A 19,630-nucleotide genomic window follows, 5' to 3' on the forward strand; every position below is an offset into this window, starting at 1 on the left:
TCTTGATGAGCTTCCTGGTTCCTTTAATCTGGCATGGTTCCTAGAACAAGCTGAGACTTGTAGGACAGAGCCACCTGACAAGAGCTGTGGCCCTTGGTAGGACGCTGCCATGCCACACTGGGGTCTGGCACAGAGGAAGCCAGGGGACCAGATACTTTGATCACCTTCACCTGCCAGGGCCACCTATAGGCTGAACCCAACCCGCGCTATGGCACAAGGGAGCCTACCAATGCGGTCCATGGAGGCCAGCCTGCCAGGCGGGCAGGGTGGAGAGAACACCTGGAGGGGCAAGAAGAACATCAGCACTCTTAGGAATCCTGGTTTCTTGTCCACTGAGCAGGTCTAGGTCTGTGACTCTGAGCGCGGAGGAAGGAAAGTGCTCACATCCGTAAGAACATCACCTCCTTTCTTCTGGTTTCATCTTTTTCAACCAGAAAAGCCATACTGGCAACCAAGGAAGTCCAGACCCACTCCTGGGCCTGGCACGGCAAAGTCACTGGGGCCACGAGAGACACCTGATATCTACTCTCTCCTGGCTGTTCTCAGCTTATGCCACGGAGGCCTTTCCATGGTGAGCCCTGGTTCTCTTCTGAAACCATCGGAAAGCTGGGACCAGTTTCTGTCACTCACAGTGGTCAGGAGTGAGTATATCTTTTGCAAACTCAAGGGTAAACTTTAAATATCTCTCTCTTATTTTTATCTTCAGGTTTGGCCACATGCTCTGTTAGGAAGAAGGCTCGTAAATCGAGTCTCTAGGGCAGAACCTAATTGGTTTCTGTATCTTCTATTCTGAGCATCCAAATTCAGCCCATGTGCCTTCAGGCAGAAAACTTCATGCCCAGAATCATGGGCAAGCCTAATCTAAAGAATTTGGAGTCCCAAAGGATTTCTGTGCCACCTGCCATCCTGCAGTTTTCATTTTCAGGGAATGGAGTGATGGAAAAGTCTCATTCTATTCCGAACAGGCAAAGGGAACTGGTATTGCCCTAGGATTTAGACTGAGCTGGGTAAAAAAAAAATTTTTTTCTTGCGATGAAAACTCTTAAGATTTACTTTCTTAGTGACTTTCAAATTTGCAATACAATATTATTGACTATAGTTCTCATTCTGTACATCGCATGACTTTTATTTTTCTTCTAATAACTGGAAGTTTGTACCTCTTGATCCCCTTCACCCATTTCATCCACCCTCAACCCCTTTCCCCTCTGGCAACAACCCATCTGTTCTCTGTACCTATGAGTTTTGTCTGTTAGGTTGTTTTTTAGTGAAATCATAAAATATGGCTTTCTCCATCTGACTTATTTCACTTAGCACAATGTTCTCGAGGGCCATCTATGTTGTCACAAATGGCAAGATTTCATTTTTTCTTAGGGTTTAGTAGTTTTCCATTCTCTCTCTCTCTATATCTCACATCTTCTTTATCCATTCATCTGTGATGGACACTTAGGTTGTTTCCATATCTTGGCTGTTGTAAATAGTGCTTCAATGAACCATAGGGGTGCAGATATCTTTTTGAATCAGTGTTTTCATTTTCTTCGGGTAAATACCCAGAAGTGGAATCCTCAGGTAAGAACTCTGGGGTGTGCAAACGGACCTGAGCCAGTCCTGACTTCAGTGTTCACAGTCTAGTTGGGGAGATAAGGGAGCTACATGCACACATGTATATATCACTTGCATATACAGCAACAGTGTATATACAAGTGATGGGGGTTTCCTGGTGGAGGAAAGGTCACCTATTTGAGAAAGGGTGTAGAAATAGATGGAGGCAAGTCTCTCTGAGGAGGTGGGGTCAGCATGACGGCACGTGCAAGTTGGGCTGCACTGGGTGGGGGAGGGGCCTGTCTGAGTTTATCTTCCTGCCAGCAGTGTATGAGCGTTCCCATTGCCCCACATCCTCACCAACATTTAATATTGTCAGACTTTTAAATTTTTGCCAAATATGACGGATTAGCTCATGGTATGTTATTGTGGCTTTTTTTTTTTTTTAAAGCTATTTTATATATTTATTTATTTACTTATTTATTGATGGCTGTGTTGGGTCTTCGTTTCTGTGCGAGGGCTCTCTTCAGTTGCGGCAAGCGGGGGCCACTCTTCATTGCGGTGCACGGGCCTCTCACTATCGCGGCCTCTGTTGTTGCGGAGCACAGGCTCCAGACGCGCAGGCTCAGTAACTGTGGCCCACAGGCCTAGTCGCTCCGCGGCACGTGGGATCCTCCCAGACCAGGGCTTGAACCCGTGTCCCCTGCATTGGCAGGCAGACTCTCAACCACTGCGCCACCAGGGAAGCCCCATTGTGGCTTTAATTTACCTTTATCCAAATATTGATGAGGTTGAGCACATTTCCTATACTGACTGACCATTTGGATTTCCTCTTATGTGGAGTGTCTGCGCAAATCTTCGGTCAATTTTTCTGTCGGATTGTCTGCCTTAATGATTTGTAGGAATTCTTCATGTTACTTTGAATCACATGAAGTTGCTGGTATTTGACCATTCTGACCTACAAAAAATGGCAGTTTCATATGGTTCAACTTGATACACGCTGGATACTTGTCCTACGTTAATTACATGTGCTGCTAAGTATTTTATCATGTTATATGGCTTATCTTTTCATTTTCTTTATGTTTTTGAGGGTCAGAAGTCTCTAATTTTAACGCAGTTAAATGTATCAGTCATTTCTTTCATGGCTGGTGCTTTTGGTGTCCTGTTTAAGAAATCCTTCTTGTCTTTTGTGCTGAAGGTGACCAGACGGTGCTGGAGGCTTGGGGCTGTGCTCTCAGGGCATCTTCTTTGGGCCCTGGGTCACACTGCTTCCGCTGTGGGCAGGCAGATTCCTCTGGGACCCCAGGCTTGGCTGGCTAAGGGAGGGAGAGGCCACTTCCGGGGTCCTTCTACCATGGAGCCCAAGTTTCCAAGAAGAGATTTTCCGTGGACCGTGTCCCCACCGTTCTTGTGAGTGTGGAAGGTCTTCCCAGTGGATGGGCAGGCCCGTGTCCCAGTGGGCCAGGGTTGGGGCAGGACCGAGCTAACACCTGTGTGGATGCTGAGGCAGGGTGGGCTGTGACAGGGGCTGACTCCACCTCAGAACTGGGATATCTGGTTCCTGAATCGTGGGTCCCTGGAGCAGATGAGGTGGGACGGGGAGAAAACTGGAGGCGCTGGAGCAGTAGGAAACCTCCCATCTGCCCTCTAATTCTGGATTTGGGGGGATGTAATGGCACGATTCTAATCAACTGCCTCAAGCAGAGCAGGTGGCAGGGGGTACGCCTGCTGGGGGACGGGGAAGATGTCGTGACTTCTTGGCCCTTACTCCTCAAGGTCACCTGGGTTAGGCAAGGCAGAGGATTGCCCCACTGTTCACAGTTCCCTTCCCAGCACCCACAGTGCCTGCCAAATGGGAGGCATTAGTACATATTTGTTCAGTAACGCATTGACAATTTTCAAAGAATTGTGTAAGGAAATTAATTTTTTCTCTTCTAGTTTCTCCTGAAGAACACTTTTTGTAGCCACTAGGTGGCGGAGTTAATTACATCAAGCTGGCTTGTCGGGGGGGGAATTCAGATAGGCAAGCAGGCGTTTGAATTTAAATTCAATCTTGTTTTAATTCTGTTTTGGAAGCTGTTAATCACTAAGTTTAAAAAACATATTGTCATAAGAAATATTTGCAGGGTAAATCTGAGATAAAGACCGTGGTGGATTACTTTCTTTCTCAAGCTAAAGATGGTATGAATTTCTCTTCTACAGTGTTTCCAAATTCAGTCCTTTTTACGGCTGGACTAGATGTAAATTCTTTCCGTTCTTTATTCAGATAAATGAATGTCAACTCAGTTTGCCCTTCTGCTCAGAAGTGGTCTTTTACTGTCAGAATGTGGCAACCTCCTTTGTTTATTGCATCTGGCAGGTCTGAGTCTCTGGGACTGACCCCTTCCCAAGTCCCCCCCCAGAGCTCTTCCTCAGCTTCCGTCCCCGTTGGTTACCCTTCCTCCCTCCGAACAGCTTCAGAGAGTCCTGGATCTTCGGTTTTCTCTTCTGTAAGAAATCAAGTATCTTGCCAGCCCTGCCTTTTACTTAAAAAATTTTTTTCAAAAGCAATTTGTTTATTTGAAAATACAGGGCTTCCCTGGTGGTGCAGTGGTTAAGAATCTGCCTGCCAATGCAGGGGACATGGGTTCGAGCCCTGGTCTGGGAAGATCCCACATGCTGTGAAGCAACTAAGCCCGTGCGCCACAACTACTGAGCCCATGCCACAACTACGGAAGCCCATGCTCTTAGAGCCTGTGCTCTGCAACAAGAGAAGCCAATGCAATGAGAAGCCTGCGCACCGCAACAAAGAGTAGCCCCCGCTCGCTGCAACTAGAGAAAGCCCGTGCACAGCAACAAAGACCCAATGCAGCAAAAAAAAAAAAAAAAAAAAAAAATATATATATATATATATATATATGTATATATAAAATACAGCTACAATCACAGGCTTGCATCAAAGAGGCTCTTATTTTGAGGGGGGAAAATGAATGTACACATCTGGAAATGACTTGGAGGTGTTGAGATAGGGATGGACAAATAATCCCAAATTTATCTCCATATCATTATGAGTTATTATGATAGTAAAACTGACCTTCGTTTTTCTGTGTACAGGTCTGTGAGTTTTAATACATGTATAGATTCCTGTAACCAGTACCATGATCGAGATAAAGAACAGACCATCACCCCCCAAACTCCCTTGTGCCAGCTCTGTTTTTAGTCACACTGAAATGTTGCTGTACAATATTGTGCTTACACTTAATGATTTAAAAAAACATGGGGCCACTTTCTCTGGCCATCACAGTTTCTGATGAGAAACCACAGTCATTGGATTACCCTTCTCTATAGGTAATGGGTCATTTTTGTTTGGCTATTTTCAAGACTTTGTCTTTAGTTTTTAGCAGTTTGATTATGATATATCTAGGCTTGTACTTCTTTGAGTTGGTTCTGTTAAGGGTTCATTGAGCTTCTTGAGTCTGTCCGTTTGTGTCTTTCAGCAAATTTGGGAAGTTTTCAACCATATTTTTTCACACACAAACAAAAGTAATTGTTTCGGATACCATTTGTTTGCCTCTCCAGATATTCTTTCCATATTTCTCTAGCCTGCTCTGTGCCCCAAAGGCATGTCTTATATGGATCATATCATTGCCCAATGTCCCATGACTTCCTGTTAGGTTTGGCGAATAGGGAAAACTAGCAAGAGGTAGAAATGGGTAGTTTGGGTATTTATTCCTCAGGATACCTCACTGCAGAATCATCTCAGGCTGGCTGTGTTTCTCTGGGAAGGTGAGAGCTCAAATTAAGCACCATCTCCATCGGGTTTCTCTGTCTCTGGCTGAAACACAGTAATTGCTCCCCTTCCTCATTTTTTGGGTTTAGCTGATGATATGCTCCCCTCCACCTTGGTTAGCAATCCTGGTATGGCAAAATTCATACCAGGGAGCGGGGATCAGAGTCTCTCTTCCTTTCATCCTTCATTGCCAGGCATTTGGGCCTACAGTCCCAGGATCAGCCTCAAAGAGAGTCTGTTTTCAAGGCTGGCAACTCGAGACCCAGACTGGCTGTTGGGAGTGGAACGAGCTTTGTAGGTTTGCTGTTGGCTCATTCTCCTCTGCCTCCCTCCAGCCAAGAGAAATACCCTAAGCAAGAAGCTGGGAGCAACAGCACGAGAGTTTATTATCATCATTGCTCAAGAGGGGACATGAAGCAGGCAGGATGGTGAAGGTGAGCAGGAAATGGACCAGAGCAGCTCTGATGGTTGGTGGTGCAGAGCAGTGGCTGTGGCCATGGGGGAAGGATAACTGGGGCCACAGGAGAGCCTCTCTTCCTGGCCTGGTTCTTCTTCCACCAGGCAGATGCTGGGACACCCGGTCCCGGCGGAGCTCCAGACATGAGTCCTCTGGAGAAGCAGGGCTAATTTCACTCACTCCCAGCAGTTTCTTCCAAGGGAGGGTCTCTTTTCTAAGGGAAAAGGAGGCGGTGGTACAGCCCATGGGGGAGAGAAAGTGTAAATGCTCTGTACCAGGGCAGCTTAGTTCTGGAGCCAATCAGATCCAACATCAGCCTCATGGTACCTGATGCAAAGAGCCCCAAGGTCTCACCATGTACATGGACTTCCCTAGCTTCCTAGGGTCTCTTTTTCAGATTTTTTTTCTTGTTTTGATGTGGACCAATGTTTTAAAAGTCTTTATTGAATTTGTTACAATATTGCTTCTGTTTTATGTTTTGGTGTTTTGGCCGCGAGGCATGTGGGATCTTAGCTCCCTGACCAGGGATTGAACCAGCAGCACCCCCTGCATTGGAAGGTGAAGTCTTAACCGCTGGACTGCCAGGGAAGTCCCTCCCTAGGGTCTTTGGACTGGGTGTTACTTGGTCAGGGACAGGGGGTCTCTGGGTTGGGCCACTACTGGGATGGAAACACAAGAATGACGCCCCTTGACACTCACTGTAATGACACTTTTCTCCTCCCCAAACCATCCGCTCTCCATTCCTGTCTCCCCTGGAGAGCACTGATACCCCAAACACACAGACACGAGCTTTAGGGACTCACCTCCTTTGACCGGTATTTTCTCCAGCAGCACAGACACAGGGGGACCAGAGATGCCAGAAGCAGTAGAGCCCAGACCCCCAACAGCATGGCATTGATGCTTATGAACAGGGCCTGGGGACAGAGTGGCTGTTGCCGTTTGTGGTCTGTCCTCACGCTGATGGTGGCACAGGGTCACTCTCCACCCCATTCATCCCGTCCCCAAGTTGGTAGCCTCCGGGGTGGGGGGAGGCTGAAGAAGGAGCCCGGGGTGGGGGTCAGTGGGTGTAGCATGCAGAGAGTGGCCAGTAACCCCTGTCACCGGGTCTCAGCGTCCTCATCTGAGCAGCGATGGGCTTGGGCTGTGGTCTGGTTCCCTGACAAGCCCAAGACTTGAACATGCATTTAACACCTTTGCAGCTCTTCACATATTTGCAGTATTAGCGCATTTATTATGAGTTCAGTGTTTGTATTTCCCACAGATCTGTAACTCCCACAACCATAGGAACCGCTTCTGTTTTGTTCCCTGCCACGCTGTGGTGATGGGAGACGTGGTCGGGGTAGAACAGGCCATGCCCTTTTCGGTGGACAGCCTCACTCTCCACTGTCTGACCCTCCCTGCCCACCGCCCGCTGCCATGCCGTCCCCGGCCCGGCTACCTTCAGCATGTTCACGTAGGAGGTGCACAGCTGCAGCCTTCCCACGTCTGCACTCGGAGAGCTGGGGGCCCTGGTGGGGCATCACAGATACCATGAAAGAAAACATGGTGGTACTCATGGAAACTTCTAGCCCCGATGATGATGGCGGCTGTGGCCGTGGAGAAAGCTGCCAGGGCGAGCAGGGTCCTCAGCAGGGCCTGGTGAGGACAGGGGGCAGAGACAGACCTTGGAGACTCAGTCTCTCTGCAGCCCAGCCCGGGACAAAGAGCGGGAAGCCTAGTGGAGGGGGCGTGGGATGGGCGGCAGGCTTGGGGTGGCCTCCAGCTTCTGGGCCTGGTGTCAACCCCTCCCCGAACTCACCCAGTAGGTGCCACCTCGTTTCTCATAAATGAAGGCGACAGCTCCAGCCAGCACAGCCTGGGGAGAGATTGAAGCAGCAGCGGGTAGCTCAGGGCAACCAAGCCCCACCCCCAGCAGCCCGCTTCTTGTTCCCTCCTCAACTCCCACAGGCAAAGCCAACCATCCTGCTGGCCTTTCCCCACAGCACCCCACGTGGACCCTAGGTTTTGAGCTGAGCTCTGTTGTCTGTAAGACAATGGTGAGGGTATTGAAGGCTGAATCAAACTCCCGAGGCTGCAGGACCCTCTATTTTAGGGACATCGAAAGTGCTCATGGTCAAGCCGGGTGTAAACCCCCCTTCCCTTCTCCAAAACCTCTCTTTTTAAGCAACACCAGGTGCTTTACGAAAGCTCCAGGGCGGTGGGGTGGAAGGTCCGGGGTGTTGGAGGAGCTCTCAGTGCAGGATAAGCGTCCGCTGCCTCGGAGTGAGGGCAGGCGCTCGTTCCAGCAGCGCTCAGCCTCCCACCCAGCGGGTCTTCCAGGACAAGAGGTCTGGTTGATGCCAAGGGAAAGATGGATCTGAATCCTGTTTGGCAGTTCTGTAGCTAATCTCAGTGTTTTTGGCCACGGGGTGGATGAGGATGATTACTTCTGGCTCCTCTCTTAATCGGTACGTGTGTTTTGCTCTTGTTCTGTGAGGGTGGGCAGGACAGAGGGCGCCTCTTTCCTGCTATGATCCGCCCACCCATCTCCTGCTGCAGGTGGCACACGTCCATCTGCTGACATAACTGCTGTTGTCCGGTGAGCCCCCCTGGACTTCCCCTGTGTGCAGGACCTGCGGAGGGCAATGGGAAACCACCGGGAGGTGCATCTCCCTTGTACACACCCTCCAGCACGTTCCGCCTCCCTCCATCTCAGTGCCAGTGCCTGGAGATGAGCCCTGTCCTAGATCCTTAGCTGATCTGCTGCTGAAGGTGGGAGAAGCCCGGTGCAGGGACCCGCGAGAGCTGACCGGTGACCGTGGCCCTCCCAGCCCTTAGCTCAGCTATTTTCCCATCTGTAGAAGCCTGGCGTCAGCCTAGAGAGCTGGGAGTCTTTTCAGCTGCAAACGGTCTACATTCTGATGGGGTCGATGGTGGTGGTCTCTCACCTCTGATAGGGGTCCCCCTGCCCACGGTCCTCCTGCCCCACTCACCACCGCCCCTGTCCAGATGGGAGCTCCCGATCCAAGCAGCGTGGTGTAGTAGAAGATAAAGAGGAATCCTCCCAGGACCCCACTCAACACCCCCAGCACGATCTGCACCACCTGAAAGATGAAAAACCTGAGAACCCGGATCCCAGGTTCCCGGGCCCAGGAGAAACCCTCTGCGCCTAAGTCTCAGGGGAGTTTTGAGGACCTGCCACTCCGTGTATTAAAGGTTAGAACCCCAAGAAAGGGAAAGAGAGAGAGAAGAGAGAAAGAGAAGGGGGACGAGGAGGGAGAGGACAGGAGGGGAGAGAAGGCGAGGGGAGGGGAGAGATAGCCCACGCTGGGTCGGGAGAGGATGAGCTCCGGGTTCCACCAGCTGGGACTTTAAATGGTCAGGGGCTCCTTTGCACCCTTCAGCCCACAGCCCACCCTACCTACAGCTTTCACTGAGAGGCCAGTAAGTGAAGGAAAAGCCAGAACTTGATCTCTAGGAAGAACGTAAGACTGGCTCAGCATCGCATTCAGAGAGAGGCTGGCTGGGAGAGTGTGCAGCAAGAGGAGGGGGCTTACCCTTCCCAGTCCAGGGAGGCTGGGCAGCCCTACTCACCCAGGAGGCCACCAGCAGCCGGCGGCGGCCCAGGGCCCGGGAGGCGGCGTGGGGCGGGGGCGCGCGGGGCTGCAGCAGGGAGCAGCAGCTCAGCAGCAGCTTGGCCAGAGCCGACTCCTGGTGGATGTGCACCTTGATGCAGGTGGGCTGGGGAGCCCCAGCGGCCACCTCCCCGCCACCTGCCATCCCCAAGCCTGTGGACACCCGCCTGGGAGGGAGGAAGGGGGCGTCAGGGGGAAGAGTTGGCAGGAGGTTTGCACAGATTCCGCGGGAGCTGGCGAGGCCCCCGGTCACAGTGCAGCATCTGGGAGCTGCCTTGAGGGGTGTCACGTGAGGGATCCCTGAGTCTGCTGAGGCTGAGGCCACCACGCAGCCCACTGGAGCTGCCCCCTTCACCCCAGATCTGCCCCGTCTCCCCATCCTCCTCCCACGGCCTCAGGGTCTGGACCAAGTGGTGCCCTGGAGCCCTCACCTCTCTCCTTTCTGCTCCCAGCCCGCTTGTGTGATCACGGCCCTCACCCTGGCTCTCCCCTCTGCCTCTTGCCCTCCAGAGCCCTCAGGCTGCCAGACAGAACTGAGTCCTGGCTGCCTGTTGAACTACTATTGAGGCAGCTGCTTCCCAGCTGAGCCCAGGGACCCACCCCCCGCCCCTACATATTTCCCTCTCCATCAGTGGCTACTCAGCCCTGCGCTGCCTGTTCAAACTGCCCCCCCGACCCTCTGCATGAAGTTGTGGGTGCAGATGGAGGCCAAAGGCCAGGATGACTTGGCATCACACGGGGACAGGGATGAACCTGGCCTCCACTCGTGCCACCTTCCTGGATGCACATCCTCTACGTGGTCATTGGTCCCTCCCTCCCCAGCAAGTTCTGGGAGGCCTGTGAGGGGGCAGGGTGGGCACTCCTCTGGGGAGGGGCCCTGTGAGAAGGGTCTCTGGGAAAGGGCCGCCTGGGCTGAGGGCCTGCCTCACCTGCTCTCCTCGGGGACCAACAGTCACGGTCGAGGGTGATAGGAGGGCTGGGGACGGCTGAGTGGGGGCTGAGAACCAGGCAGAAAGGGGAGGGGGTTGGTGGGGCTCCAGAAAGGGAAGGATGAGGCAACTTCCCAGCACACAGCTGGAGCAAAGGGCCCCTCCAGGGTTTTCCAGCTGCCAGGGGGGATCACTGGGCTCCAATGCCCTGGAGAGCACAGGGGCCAGGTGGGTGGCCTGGGAGACTGCAGAGCTGACCAGCCCTGGAAAATCCCCCATCCCCACCAGGGCAGGGGCTTTCTGAACAAAGACTTGCCTGTGCCGTGTGCACCCCAGTGTGTGTGCTGAGGAGGGATGAACACTCCAGTATGTGTGTGTTTGTGTGTTTGTGTGCTCTGCCTTCTCCGGCCAGCCTGATTATCTACTCGAGACCAAACCCCCCTCGAGGGGCCCCTTTGGGCCAGCTATTTTCTGGGAAGTCAAGGTGCTGAAGGTCAGGCCCTCATCACTCCACCCCTTCCTTCTGTTCTCTCCCACCCACTGCCGGGTGCCTCAGCTCTGGGCAGCTCTGCTCTGCTCGGCCGCTGGTTCCTAGAGGACAGCAGGTGAGCAGGGCCCTCAGGTGAGCCGCCCAGGTGACCCGTCCCAGGAGACTCTCAGTGCAGGACCCCTCTCTCTTTCTCTCGAGGAGTCTCCAAGACCAGTCCCCAAAGCCCCCATCCTGTCTCACAGGATGCCATTCTCCCCCCATTCCTGGTCCCTGTAGGACCTGCTTGGGAGGGAGGGATACACTAGATAGAGGACGTGACACTAGAAAAATGGCTTGGCAGGTCGGGGGGCCACGTCAGCTGGACTCTCCCTCCCCAGTGCCTCATATCTTTATTCTGAGGGTGGGATGGCTGGTTTCCTGGTGAGAGGTCCTTCAATAGCAAAGGCAGAAGGTGGAGGGCCCAGGGTGTAGCTGGGATCCCGGCCCTCTCTCCCCAGCTTCAGGGTCACAGGGAGGAGCTGGGCAGAGAAGAGCGTCCAGGGCAGCAGGGAAGAGCCCCACACCCTGGAGTTAGGGTGGCGTGAAAGGGGATCTTCATGGCGCTGGCCTGGCTCAGAGGAAGAGCAGGAATCTAGGCTGATCTGGGGATTGGAGCTGGGGGTGAGGCGGGAGGGGGAAGCAGTGGTATCCAGAGGGTTCAGAGGGAGCTGGAGCCCAAGGCACATTCTGGACTGTAATATGATGCTGAGCTCTGGGTCCCAAGGAAGATCTGGCTAGAATCCCGGCTGGGCTTCCTTGTGTGTCTGTGAACAGGTCTGAACCGCCTTGCCCATCTGCAGAATCGTCAAACACCTGTCCTTTATACTGCACGGAGGCCAGGTAGGTGAAGAGTGAAACTGCTCTGTAAAGTTCATACGATACAAATGGGAAGACCTTAAACTTATTGCTCTTGCTGGTGTTTTTAGAATTGTTATTAAAAATGTTATGATTTAAACAGTGAGAAGTAGGATGCCCATGAGAATTACCTGGAGAGGATTTCCTTTGGAGCTAGGCAAGTTGATTCTAAAGTGCCTAAGGAGAAGTAATCTAGCAAAAGTGGCCACGAAAGAAAAAAGTAACATTGGGGGGGGGGGTCATGAAACAGCTCAACTAAATATTAAGCTCTATACTCATTATTAAAATTACAGTAATGCTGCATGACTCATCAGATCCACCAATGGGCAGAATATAAAGACTAAAATAGGCTTGGATTCCTACGGGAATTTCATTTTTGCTCAGGGGAGTATTTTAAATCAGTGGGAGAAAGATGATATATTCCGTAAACAGAATATACTCTTCAGAAGTTAACCATCTGAAGAGAACAAACCAAAACCAACTTGAATCCATTTTTTCCAACTTACAAGGTAAATTCCAGATGACTCAACATTTAAATGTGAGAACTGAAAACATAAAAGCACTTAGAAGAAAACATGGACGGATTATTATTTTATAATCTTGAAATGGGAAAGTCCCTTTTAAGTACAATATAAAACCCAGAAATCATAAAAAATGACTGAAAACTTTGATTATATAAAAATACAAACGAAGTCAAAAATAAATCACAAATTGTAAAGCACTATTTGTAACTCATGTCACAGATGGTAATTTTTCAAATACAGGAAGAACTCCTATAAAGACCAAAACAAAACAGAGTAACAGAAGGAGGTCATAGGATATGAAAGGAAAGCTCACAAAAGAAGAGGAAAAAGGCTCTTAAACATGTGAAAAGATGACCAAACTCACTCATAAGAGAATTGATACTGGAATAGTCACAGAAAGCAGACTGGTGGTTGCCTGGGGCCAAGGGTTGGAGGGGTTCCTGGGGAAGGGACATTAGGGAACTTTTTGCAACATAGAAATGTTCTGTATCTTGATTGTAGTTATGGTTGACCATATGTACACATTTGTTAAAAGTCACTGAGATACACAATTAAAAGGGGGCATTTTATTGACTAAAAAGGATTAAAATCTACAGCGGAATGTCATTTTTCCAAGAGACATTTGAAAAAGATTAGCAAGTTTGCTGACACCTTCTGCTGGTCTTGGGGAGGGGCAGTGGACACTCTTGGAATTGCCCTTGCATGAGAATTGCATGGAAGTAGCTCCATGGAGGGAAATACCTTTTAAAATTACAAATACACATTGCCATTGACCTGCTGATTCCACATTGTTTGTAAGAAAAAAAATAAAGGTCTATAAATAGGGGACTGCTTAAAAAAATTATGATGCATTCATACAGTGGAATACTATGCAGCCGTACAAATGAGTGAGGACGCATTTTATGGACTGATGTAGGATTATTTTTAAAAGATGGTTCTGTGAGCAAATCATTGTGCAGAAACTGTGTGTGCTATCCTGCCATTTGTGGGAAGAGAGGGAGAGAAAGAATATTTTTACATGTTTTTATATGCAAAAAAGTCATTGTAGGATATATTAGAAAATGATAATATTTTTCCACCTGGAAGACAGCTAGCTGGCTAGGAGAGAAAGATGGGAGAGTGGGTTTTAGCAGTATACCCTTTTTTATCTCTTGATTTTTTTTAGCCATATGAAAGTGTTATATATAAATATATACACTCTGTTGCTGAAATAATTCAGATTCCTTTCTTTGCCAATCCCAAGGCCCAGACAAACTGTATCTGACCATTTTGGGAAGAGGTCCAAGAGTATATATGATGAAAACTCTAGAGGTGATTCAGATTTGCAACCCAGATTAAGGTCACTGCAACAGAGACTTCCCTGGAGGTCCAGTGGTTAAGACTCTGTGCTTCCAAGGCAGGGGGCGTGGGTTTGATCCCTGGTTGGGGAACTAAGATCCCACATGCCGTGACTTGACTTGACTCGAAGACTGTTTTCTCTCCCTGAACTCATGCAGTGTATTCCTTTTTCCCTTACTTAGATCTCAGACCTCACTTCTGTGCATCTCCCCAGCAGGCAGGACGACCCAAAACATGCTGGTGGTGAATGGAGTCGACGTGGCCTCTACGCTGTCCCAGCCCACTCACATCGACATCCACATCCACCAGGAATCCGCTTTGGCACAACTGCTGAAAGCTGGGAGTTCCCTGATGGAGCACCTGTCCCACCGTCCTGCCAAGGCCAGGATAGGCTACGGACAGCTGGCGCTAGGGGTAAGAGCGGGCTGGAGAGGTGGGTTAGCAAGGTGACACAGAGGAGGGTAACGCTCCTTCTTCCATACGATGCGGAAAAGGAAAGTGGGTTGAATCCGCATGAAAACTCACTATTCGTATCCCATCTCGTTTGGGAAAAGAACGTTTGGGAAGTTTCGCCACAGAGATTTAGATGGAAAGGAATAGTGGATCCCTTCTTTGGTGCAACGTGAACAGTCCCAGCCAGAGCTGGGGGGGTGGGCGGAAGGATCCCTGGAGGCGGTTCATTCAGGTTAATTGAACCCACGTGGATGGAGGGCCTGCAATGCAAGGCAATATGATAGGCACTTTGGGGGAAAAACTTCAGAGAGACTATCTAGGCAATAACATGAAGGTGCCCAGCATCCATCAGAAGGGATCAGGCAACTACACAAATGCCTAGAATTAAAGGTAGCTCAGGTGACATCCTTGGGAGGCAGGATGGCGTCCTGCAGGGGTAGGCATCTGAGCCAGCCCTTGAACGGAGCAGCGGTGTGTTTAGACAGATAGAGATGGAAGATGGAAGAAAAGGAATTTCAGGTTAAAAGAATGGCAAGAAAGAGGACAAAGAAGCCAGAAAGCATAGGACAAGTTCTGTCAGGGTAAAGAGAATGGGACTCATGGCTGATTAGACTGGAAATACAGACCGGGGCCATATTGCTGAGAGCCTTGAGTGACAAGGTGAAGAATCTGAATCAGCTTCGATGGTGGGAAGACTGTGGAGAGATTCTGAGCAGGCGCCTGAGCTTCAGGCAGCCTCACAGCCAGGAGGTGTCCAGGTAAGAAGCATGGAGGGTCTGCACCTGCGACGTCGCAGCAGAAGTGAGGAGGAAAGAGAGGAGTCCAGATCCTTTGTGGATGGGGTCGCCATGACTTGGGAGTGAGTGGACGTGGAGTACAAGGGAGGAGAGGAGTCCGGGAAGATGCTGAGGTTTGGAGTGAAGGAGACTGGAAGATTGGAGCCCTGGAAGTCAGCGAGGCAGACACTGAGGGTGTGGGTGGGGTCTGGAATTTGGACGCAATGAATCTGAGAAGCTGGCAGGACGTGTAGGTGGTGACGTCCAAGAGGCTGTGATAGTTGGATCCTCCAGGAAGCAGACGCCGAGTGGGAGTTGGGTGTGCGAAAGGTTTATTGGGGTGTAACATCCATGCAATGAAAAGGGCAGGAGAAGGACTGGGCAGGGGGAGACATCAGATCATGAGGCAGGGCTGACAAGGTCTGGGCCAGCCCAGTGGGGAGCTCGGGAGCAAAGACTGCCCATCACAGGAGTTCCGTGTTATCTGAAAATGGCCCTTGAACCACTGCCTTGCTTAATCATTGGCTGGGTAGCCATCCCCAAAGACTGTGCCCTCAGTTTGAAAGATGAGGGGACCTTGAAGGCGCTGCCCACTGTAGGCTGTCAGCTAACCACTCTCCTTTTTTGAAGGAGGTCATCATGGCCCATCCTGGACAGGATGATGGGCTTCCCAAGGGAAAATGAGGAGGAAAAGAAAGAGGAATCATCAGGTGGGATGACAAATTGTGGTATTTAGGGAAAATGGGATTTAGGAAAGAATGAAGGATAAAAGGCTGGCAAGTCAAAGGGATGAGGGAGAACCAGGATGGGCTGCTTCATGGATGTTAAGGGAACAGAATTTCCAGAATCAGAGCTGCAGAGAAGTCGGGGCAGAGGAAGAGGAGAGGAAAACCACCTAGGTGGGAGCTGCGTGGCCGCTCCTGGAGCAGGTGACTCATGGGAAGGGGTGTGGCTTTCCCCATCTCTTGCAGGTGACCCAGATATTGCTGGGGGCTACGAGCTGTGCTCTTGGAGGGCTTCTCTACTTGGGGCCTTGGATTCAGCTGCGTGCCTCAGGCTGTGCGTTTTGGGCAGGGTTTGTGGTGAGTAAGAAAGGGGTTGTGAGCTCTGAGGGAGGCAAGTGTTTATGGACAAGGAGAAAGAAAGTTCCTTTGGATCTGGGTCAGGGATTTGGGGAAGAGACCACAGACCCAGAGTCTAAATGCTCTCTGTTATAAGGAGGCTGCCTTAGGGGGTGGGCAAACCCCTTCCACCCTCTGTTTTTCTCTTTAAGGCAAGGCTGGGAATAGCGGGGCAGTTGTAAGTGGAGTCCTGTCCATCTGCTAGGGTTCTTTGCCTGTTCCTTGGATCCTGCTTCACACTGGCTGTTCTGGGGCCTGTTGGGAGAAGTGTGACGGGAGATCATTTCAGGACAGCCAACTGGAGGACTTTTCTGGTGTCTTCTCTTCCTAGGCCATTGTAGCAGGAGTTGGGGCCGTTGTCCATGAGAAGCACTGGGGAAAACTTTCAGTGAGTCTGGGCATCCTCTGTGCCCCACCTTGTCCTCTTCCCCCTCCTATGTCTCTGTTTTCCTGCCCTATTTTTCTGTCTTCTCCCCTTTGGTTTCAAATATCCTAAGATCTTTCCTGGAGGGGTAGGGAGGGTTTCCTTGGCCAGGAAGCTGGGGAAGAGGAGACCGGTTTGAGGCCGGGACCCCACAGCTCTGCCAGCCATAGAGGGAGTCTGCAGCCTGAACCTCTGTCTTCTAGGGCTGCATATCAAGTCTGCTCACCCTGGCTGGCATTGGCACGGCCGTGGCCGCTGTTGTCTTCTGTGTGAATAGTTTAACCTGGCAACCTGATGTCTTCTATGACATCAGCTCCGTGTGTGATTCCTTAGTCCCTGCCACCCCCACCTTTGGGTACCAACAGACTGGACGAAGCAATTCCTATTCATCGTGGAAGGAGGAGCGCTGCAGAAACTACATGCAAATGCTGATGGTGAGAAAGGAGAGTCAGTCTTCCAGGACGCAGCACAGCTGTGCATTGGGGAATCGGGGCACCTGAGAGCAGAGATGTAGGCTCTCTGAGCTTCGACCTCACCCGAGGTCTTTGGTTCAGGAGGTTTTAACTTAATCTGAAGCCACTGTTCAGATCCTCATGGCATGAAAATTCCCTGAATCAAAGGGGATGAGGGCAAAGAGGAGACATTGAAGCGAGGATTTCATGAACCACCCTTCCGTCTTTTCTGGTGTGTGGCTGTTATCAGTTATCTATTGCTGCATAACGTACCACCCCAAAATGTACTGGCTTAACACTGCAATTTATTATTACTTCTCACATTCTGCGGGTTGACTAGGCTCACGTGGGCAGTCCTCACTTGCGTTTTCTCATGTAGTTGCAGTCAGGTGTCAGTTGAGGGTGAAGTCATCCAAGAGCTTGACCGGGCTGGACCGCTAAGATGGCGCACTCACACAGCAGGGAGCTCAGCTGGGGCTATCAGCCAGGGAGCCTACAATGGCTTCTCCACGTGGCTTGGGCTTCTCGTAGCCCAGCAACCAGGCTCCAACAGGGAGCATCCCACTGTGAGCATTTCAAGAGGTAGGAAATGGAAGCTGCCAGGCCAAATAAGGGCTACCCCATAATTGACCTAGTGTCACTTCCACTGTATTTTGTTGATCAAAGCATTCCCAGGCTCTTCCAGATTCTAGGGGGGTGGAGCAGTGGATCTCACCTCTTCACAGGGGGAGGTAAGGTCACATTGCAGGCAAGCAAATGGGATGGAGTCTGTGGCCGCCCCCGTAGTTGGAAGATGCAATCTGCTTTGGTGGGAAGTAGTTAGTTGGACAGGGTCTGATCCCTCCTGGGGTAGCAAGATGATAGTAACAGCAGAAGCAGACTCCTGACTGTAACTTTTTTCTTCCTTTGTCTTCAGGATTTGTTCCTAGGAATCCGTGGTCTGCTCCTGGCCGTCTGGGTCCTGCAGGTCATTGTATCCTTGGCTTCCCTGGGTGTGGGTCTTCGACGCTTCTATGGCCAGAGCTCCTGGGCCCTGGTGAGCTGTTAGGGAGGCACTAGGGAAAGAGCGGATCTGGTTGGTGAAGCTCTAGGGCTGGGAAGGACATCGGGGCAGGAACACTGCTGAGCAGGGGTCAGGCTCCCCCTCACTCAGCCCTTTTCCCGTGCTTGGCTCTGCCCTTCACTGTCTGGGGAACATGACCCCATCACTATGTCCTGGGTTGACTTCTGCCTTCTGCCTCCGCTGCCCTTCTTTGCTCTCATTTTCCCACGTTCCCCTCTTTCCCACGTCCTAGGTCTTGTCTAGCTCCCCTTCCTCCGTCACCTTTTTCTTCCCTCCTTCTTTCATTTGTCTGATTTCCAGTTTTATGGAGCTAACTCTACTCCAATCTTTACCTCCCAAGAATTGATTTTCCTCCTGTTTTTTTTTTCTTCTTTTTTTTTTCTGTTTTGTTTTTGTTTTTGTTTTTTTTCAGGATGAAGAAGGGTCAGAGGAGAAGCTGTGGGGGAAGAATTCAGTGCCTTCCTCCCCCCACAAGGAGAAGAGCACAGCTGTTGTCCTGTGAGCAGCCTAAGACCCTACCTGGACCCTGCATGTCCCTCCAGAGTAGCCCAGGGCCCCTCACTGCCCTGTCCCTCACACTTGCTTCCTTTGGCTGCTCCCCATCACCCCAACACCCTCACCCACTGTTCCCACTCCAGGGTCCTCAATTCAGTGAACAGGTATTGTCACATTTCCCCCAATGCTTATTAAACAGAAACAACCACAAAAAATGATTTTGTGCAGAAAGGATGTAGTCTCCCTTTGTTGATACACAGGGTGCGTTGATACACATGGAATTAAATGAGAGTTATGTATCATATGGAAACAAGGTCCCAATAAGACTTAATTTACGTTCTGCTCTATATCCCGAGTGTAAAAACTCCTGTTCATGATTTCCTTCTGTTCAGTGTAAAGTGAAAATAACTCTTACATACTTAGAATCTTTTTACCTGCTAAGGTTTTCTTTAAGCATCTGTAACTGATCAGTGGGCTTTACAGAACCATGTGAGACATGGAACAAGATCATTTCCTCCCTCCCTCCCTTTCTTCCTTCCCTTCATCTTCCTCCCCCTCTGTCTCTTTCCTTCCTTCTTCCTTCCTTCCTTCCTTCCTTCATTCCTTCCTCTCTCTCTCTCTTCCTCCCTCCCTTCCTTTCTTTTTTCTCTTTCTCCCCCATCTCTTTCTTTCTCTCTTCTTTTTTGCAGCAATTACTGTTGGTTCTCTCGCTACACACACACACACACACACACACACCCCTGTTATTCTTCAATTTCATTGTAAATGATAAGATTGATTAGTTTTTTACTTTTTAAATTTTCTATGTACGATATAAGTATATAGATGTAAGCACTTCTGCTATGGAAGCAGGTTCATTTGTCCAATGTGCAGCAAGCCAAATGCTGAGATGCTGAAGTGTGCCGCAGAGAAAGTGTTTATTCACAAGGCAGCCAAGCGAGGAGACAGGAGAACAAATCTCATATCTGCCTCCCTGAAGGCGAGGGGCTTGAGATATTTATGGGATAGAGAAGCAGGGTGGTCTTAGGCGTGGAGAAAGGTGATTGGAAGTAGGGAAAATGTGAGGTAGCTGGTATTCCATGCCAGCATATCTGAGTTACATGTTTCTTCAGGGGATACATGTCCAAAAATGGAGGTACTTAGCATGATCTGAGGGTGGAGTTTTCACCCCTCTGATGTCAAAAGATCACTCACTGGACCCCTGTGCAGGCCCAGTTTTAGGGTTGTTGGTCCCAACCAGTCTTAGCCAGCTTGAACTGGACAGGAGCCGACTCCAAGCCTTGGAAAACAAC

At 50.4% G+C, this 19,630-nt stretch overlaps 2 protein-coding genes across 2 annotated transcripts; one reads left to right on the plus strand and one right to left on the minus strand.

Moving 5' to 3' along the window:
- Nucleotides 1-5,676: 5,676 nt before the first annotated feature.
- On the minus strand, nucleotides 5,677-10,376 carry TMEM176A (transmembrane protein 176A). The gene is given in 8 exon segments (XM_007165385.3): nucleotides 5,677-5,979; nucleotides 6,569-6,679; nucleotides 7,204-7,280; nucleotides 7,283-7,400; nucleotides 7,564-7,620; nucleotides 8,738-8,848; nucleotides 9,339-9,546; nucleotides 10,309-10,376. Coding segments are annotated over 7 exon segments (702 nt in total). The 5' UTR covers nucleotides 9,525-9,546; nucleotides 10,309-10,376; the 3' UTR covers nucleotides 5,677-5,937.
- TMEM176B (transmembrane protein 176B) lies at nucleotides 10,161-18,569 on the plus strand. The gene is made up of 9 exons (XM_057550424.1): nucleotides 10,161-10,231; nucleotides 10,773-10,913; nucleotides 11,612-11,677; nucleotides 13,737-13,968; nucleotides 15,755-15,865; nucleotides 16,236-16,292; nucleotides 16,532-16,762; nucleotides 17,697-17,816; nucleotides 18,256-18,569. The coding sequence occupies exons 1-9, from the start codon at nucleotides 10,161-10,163 to the stop codon at nucleotides 18,343-18,345; spliced, it is 1,119 nt and encodes a 372-aa protein (XP_057406407.1). The 3' UTR covers nucleotides 18,346-18,569.
- The last annotated feature ends 1,061 nt before the right edge of the window (nucleotides 18,570-19,630 follow it).

This window comes from Balaenoptera acutorostrata, chromosome 7 (genome assembly GCF_949987535.1).
Source record: "Balaenoptera acutorostrata chromosome 7, mBalAcu1.1, whole genome shotgun sequence".
In the NCBI taxonomy this organism is placed as follows: Eukaryota; Metazoa; Chordata; class Mammalia; order Artiodactyla; family Balaenopteridae; genus Balaenoptera; species Balaenoptera acutorostrata.

Bases quoted from the DNA above. Each gene is read 5' to 3' on its own strand.
- TMEM176B (XM_057550424.1), top strand. From the start codon at position 10,161: ATGCACATCCTCTACGTGGTCATTGGTCCCTCCCTCCCCAGCAAGTTC. The intron at 11,678-13,736 runs GTAGGTGAAGAG...TCCCTTACTTAG, and splicing joins TTATACTGCACGGAGGCCAG to ATCTCAGACCTCACTTCTGT. The intron at 15,866-16,235 runs GTGAGTAAGAAA...TTCTCTTCCTAG, and splicing joins CGTTTTGGGCAGGGTTTGTG to GCCATTGTAGCAGGAGTTGG.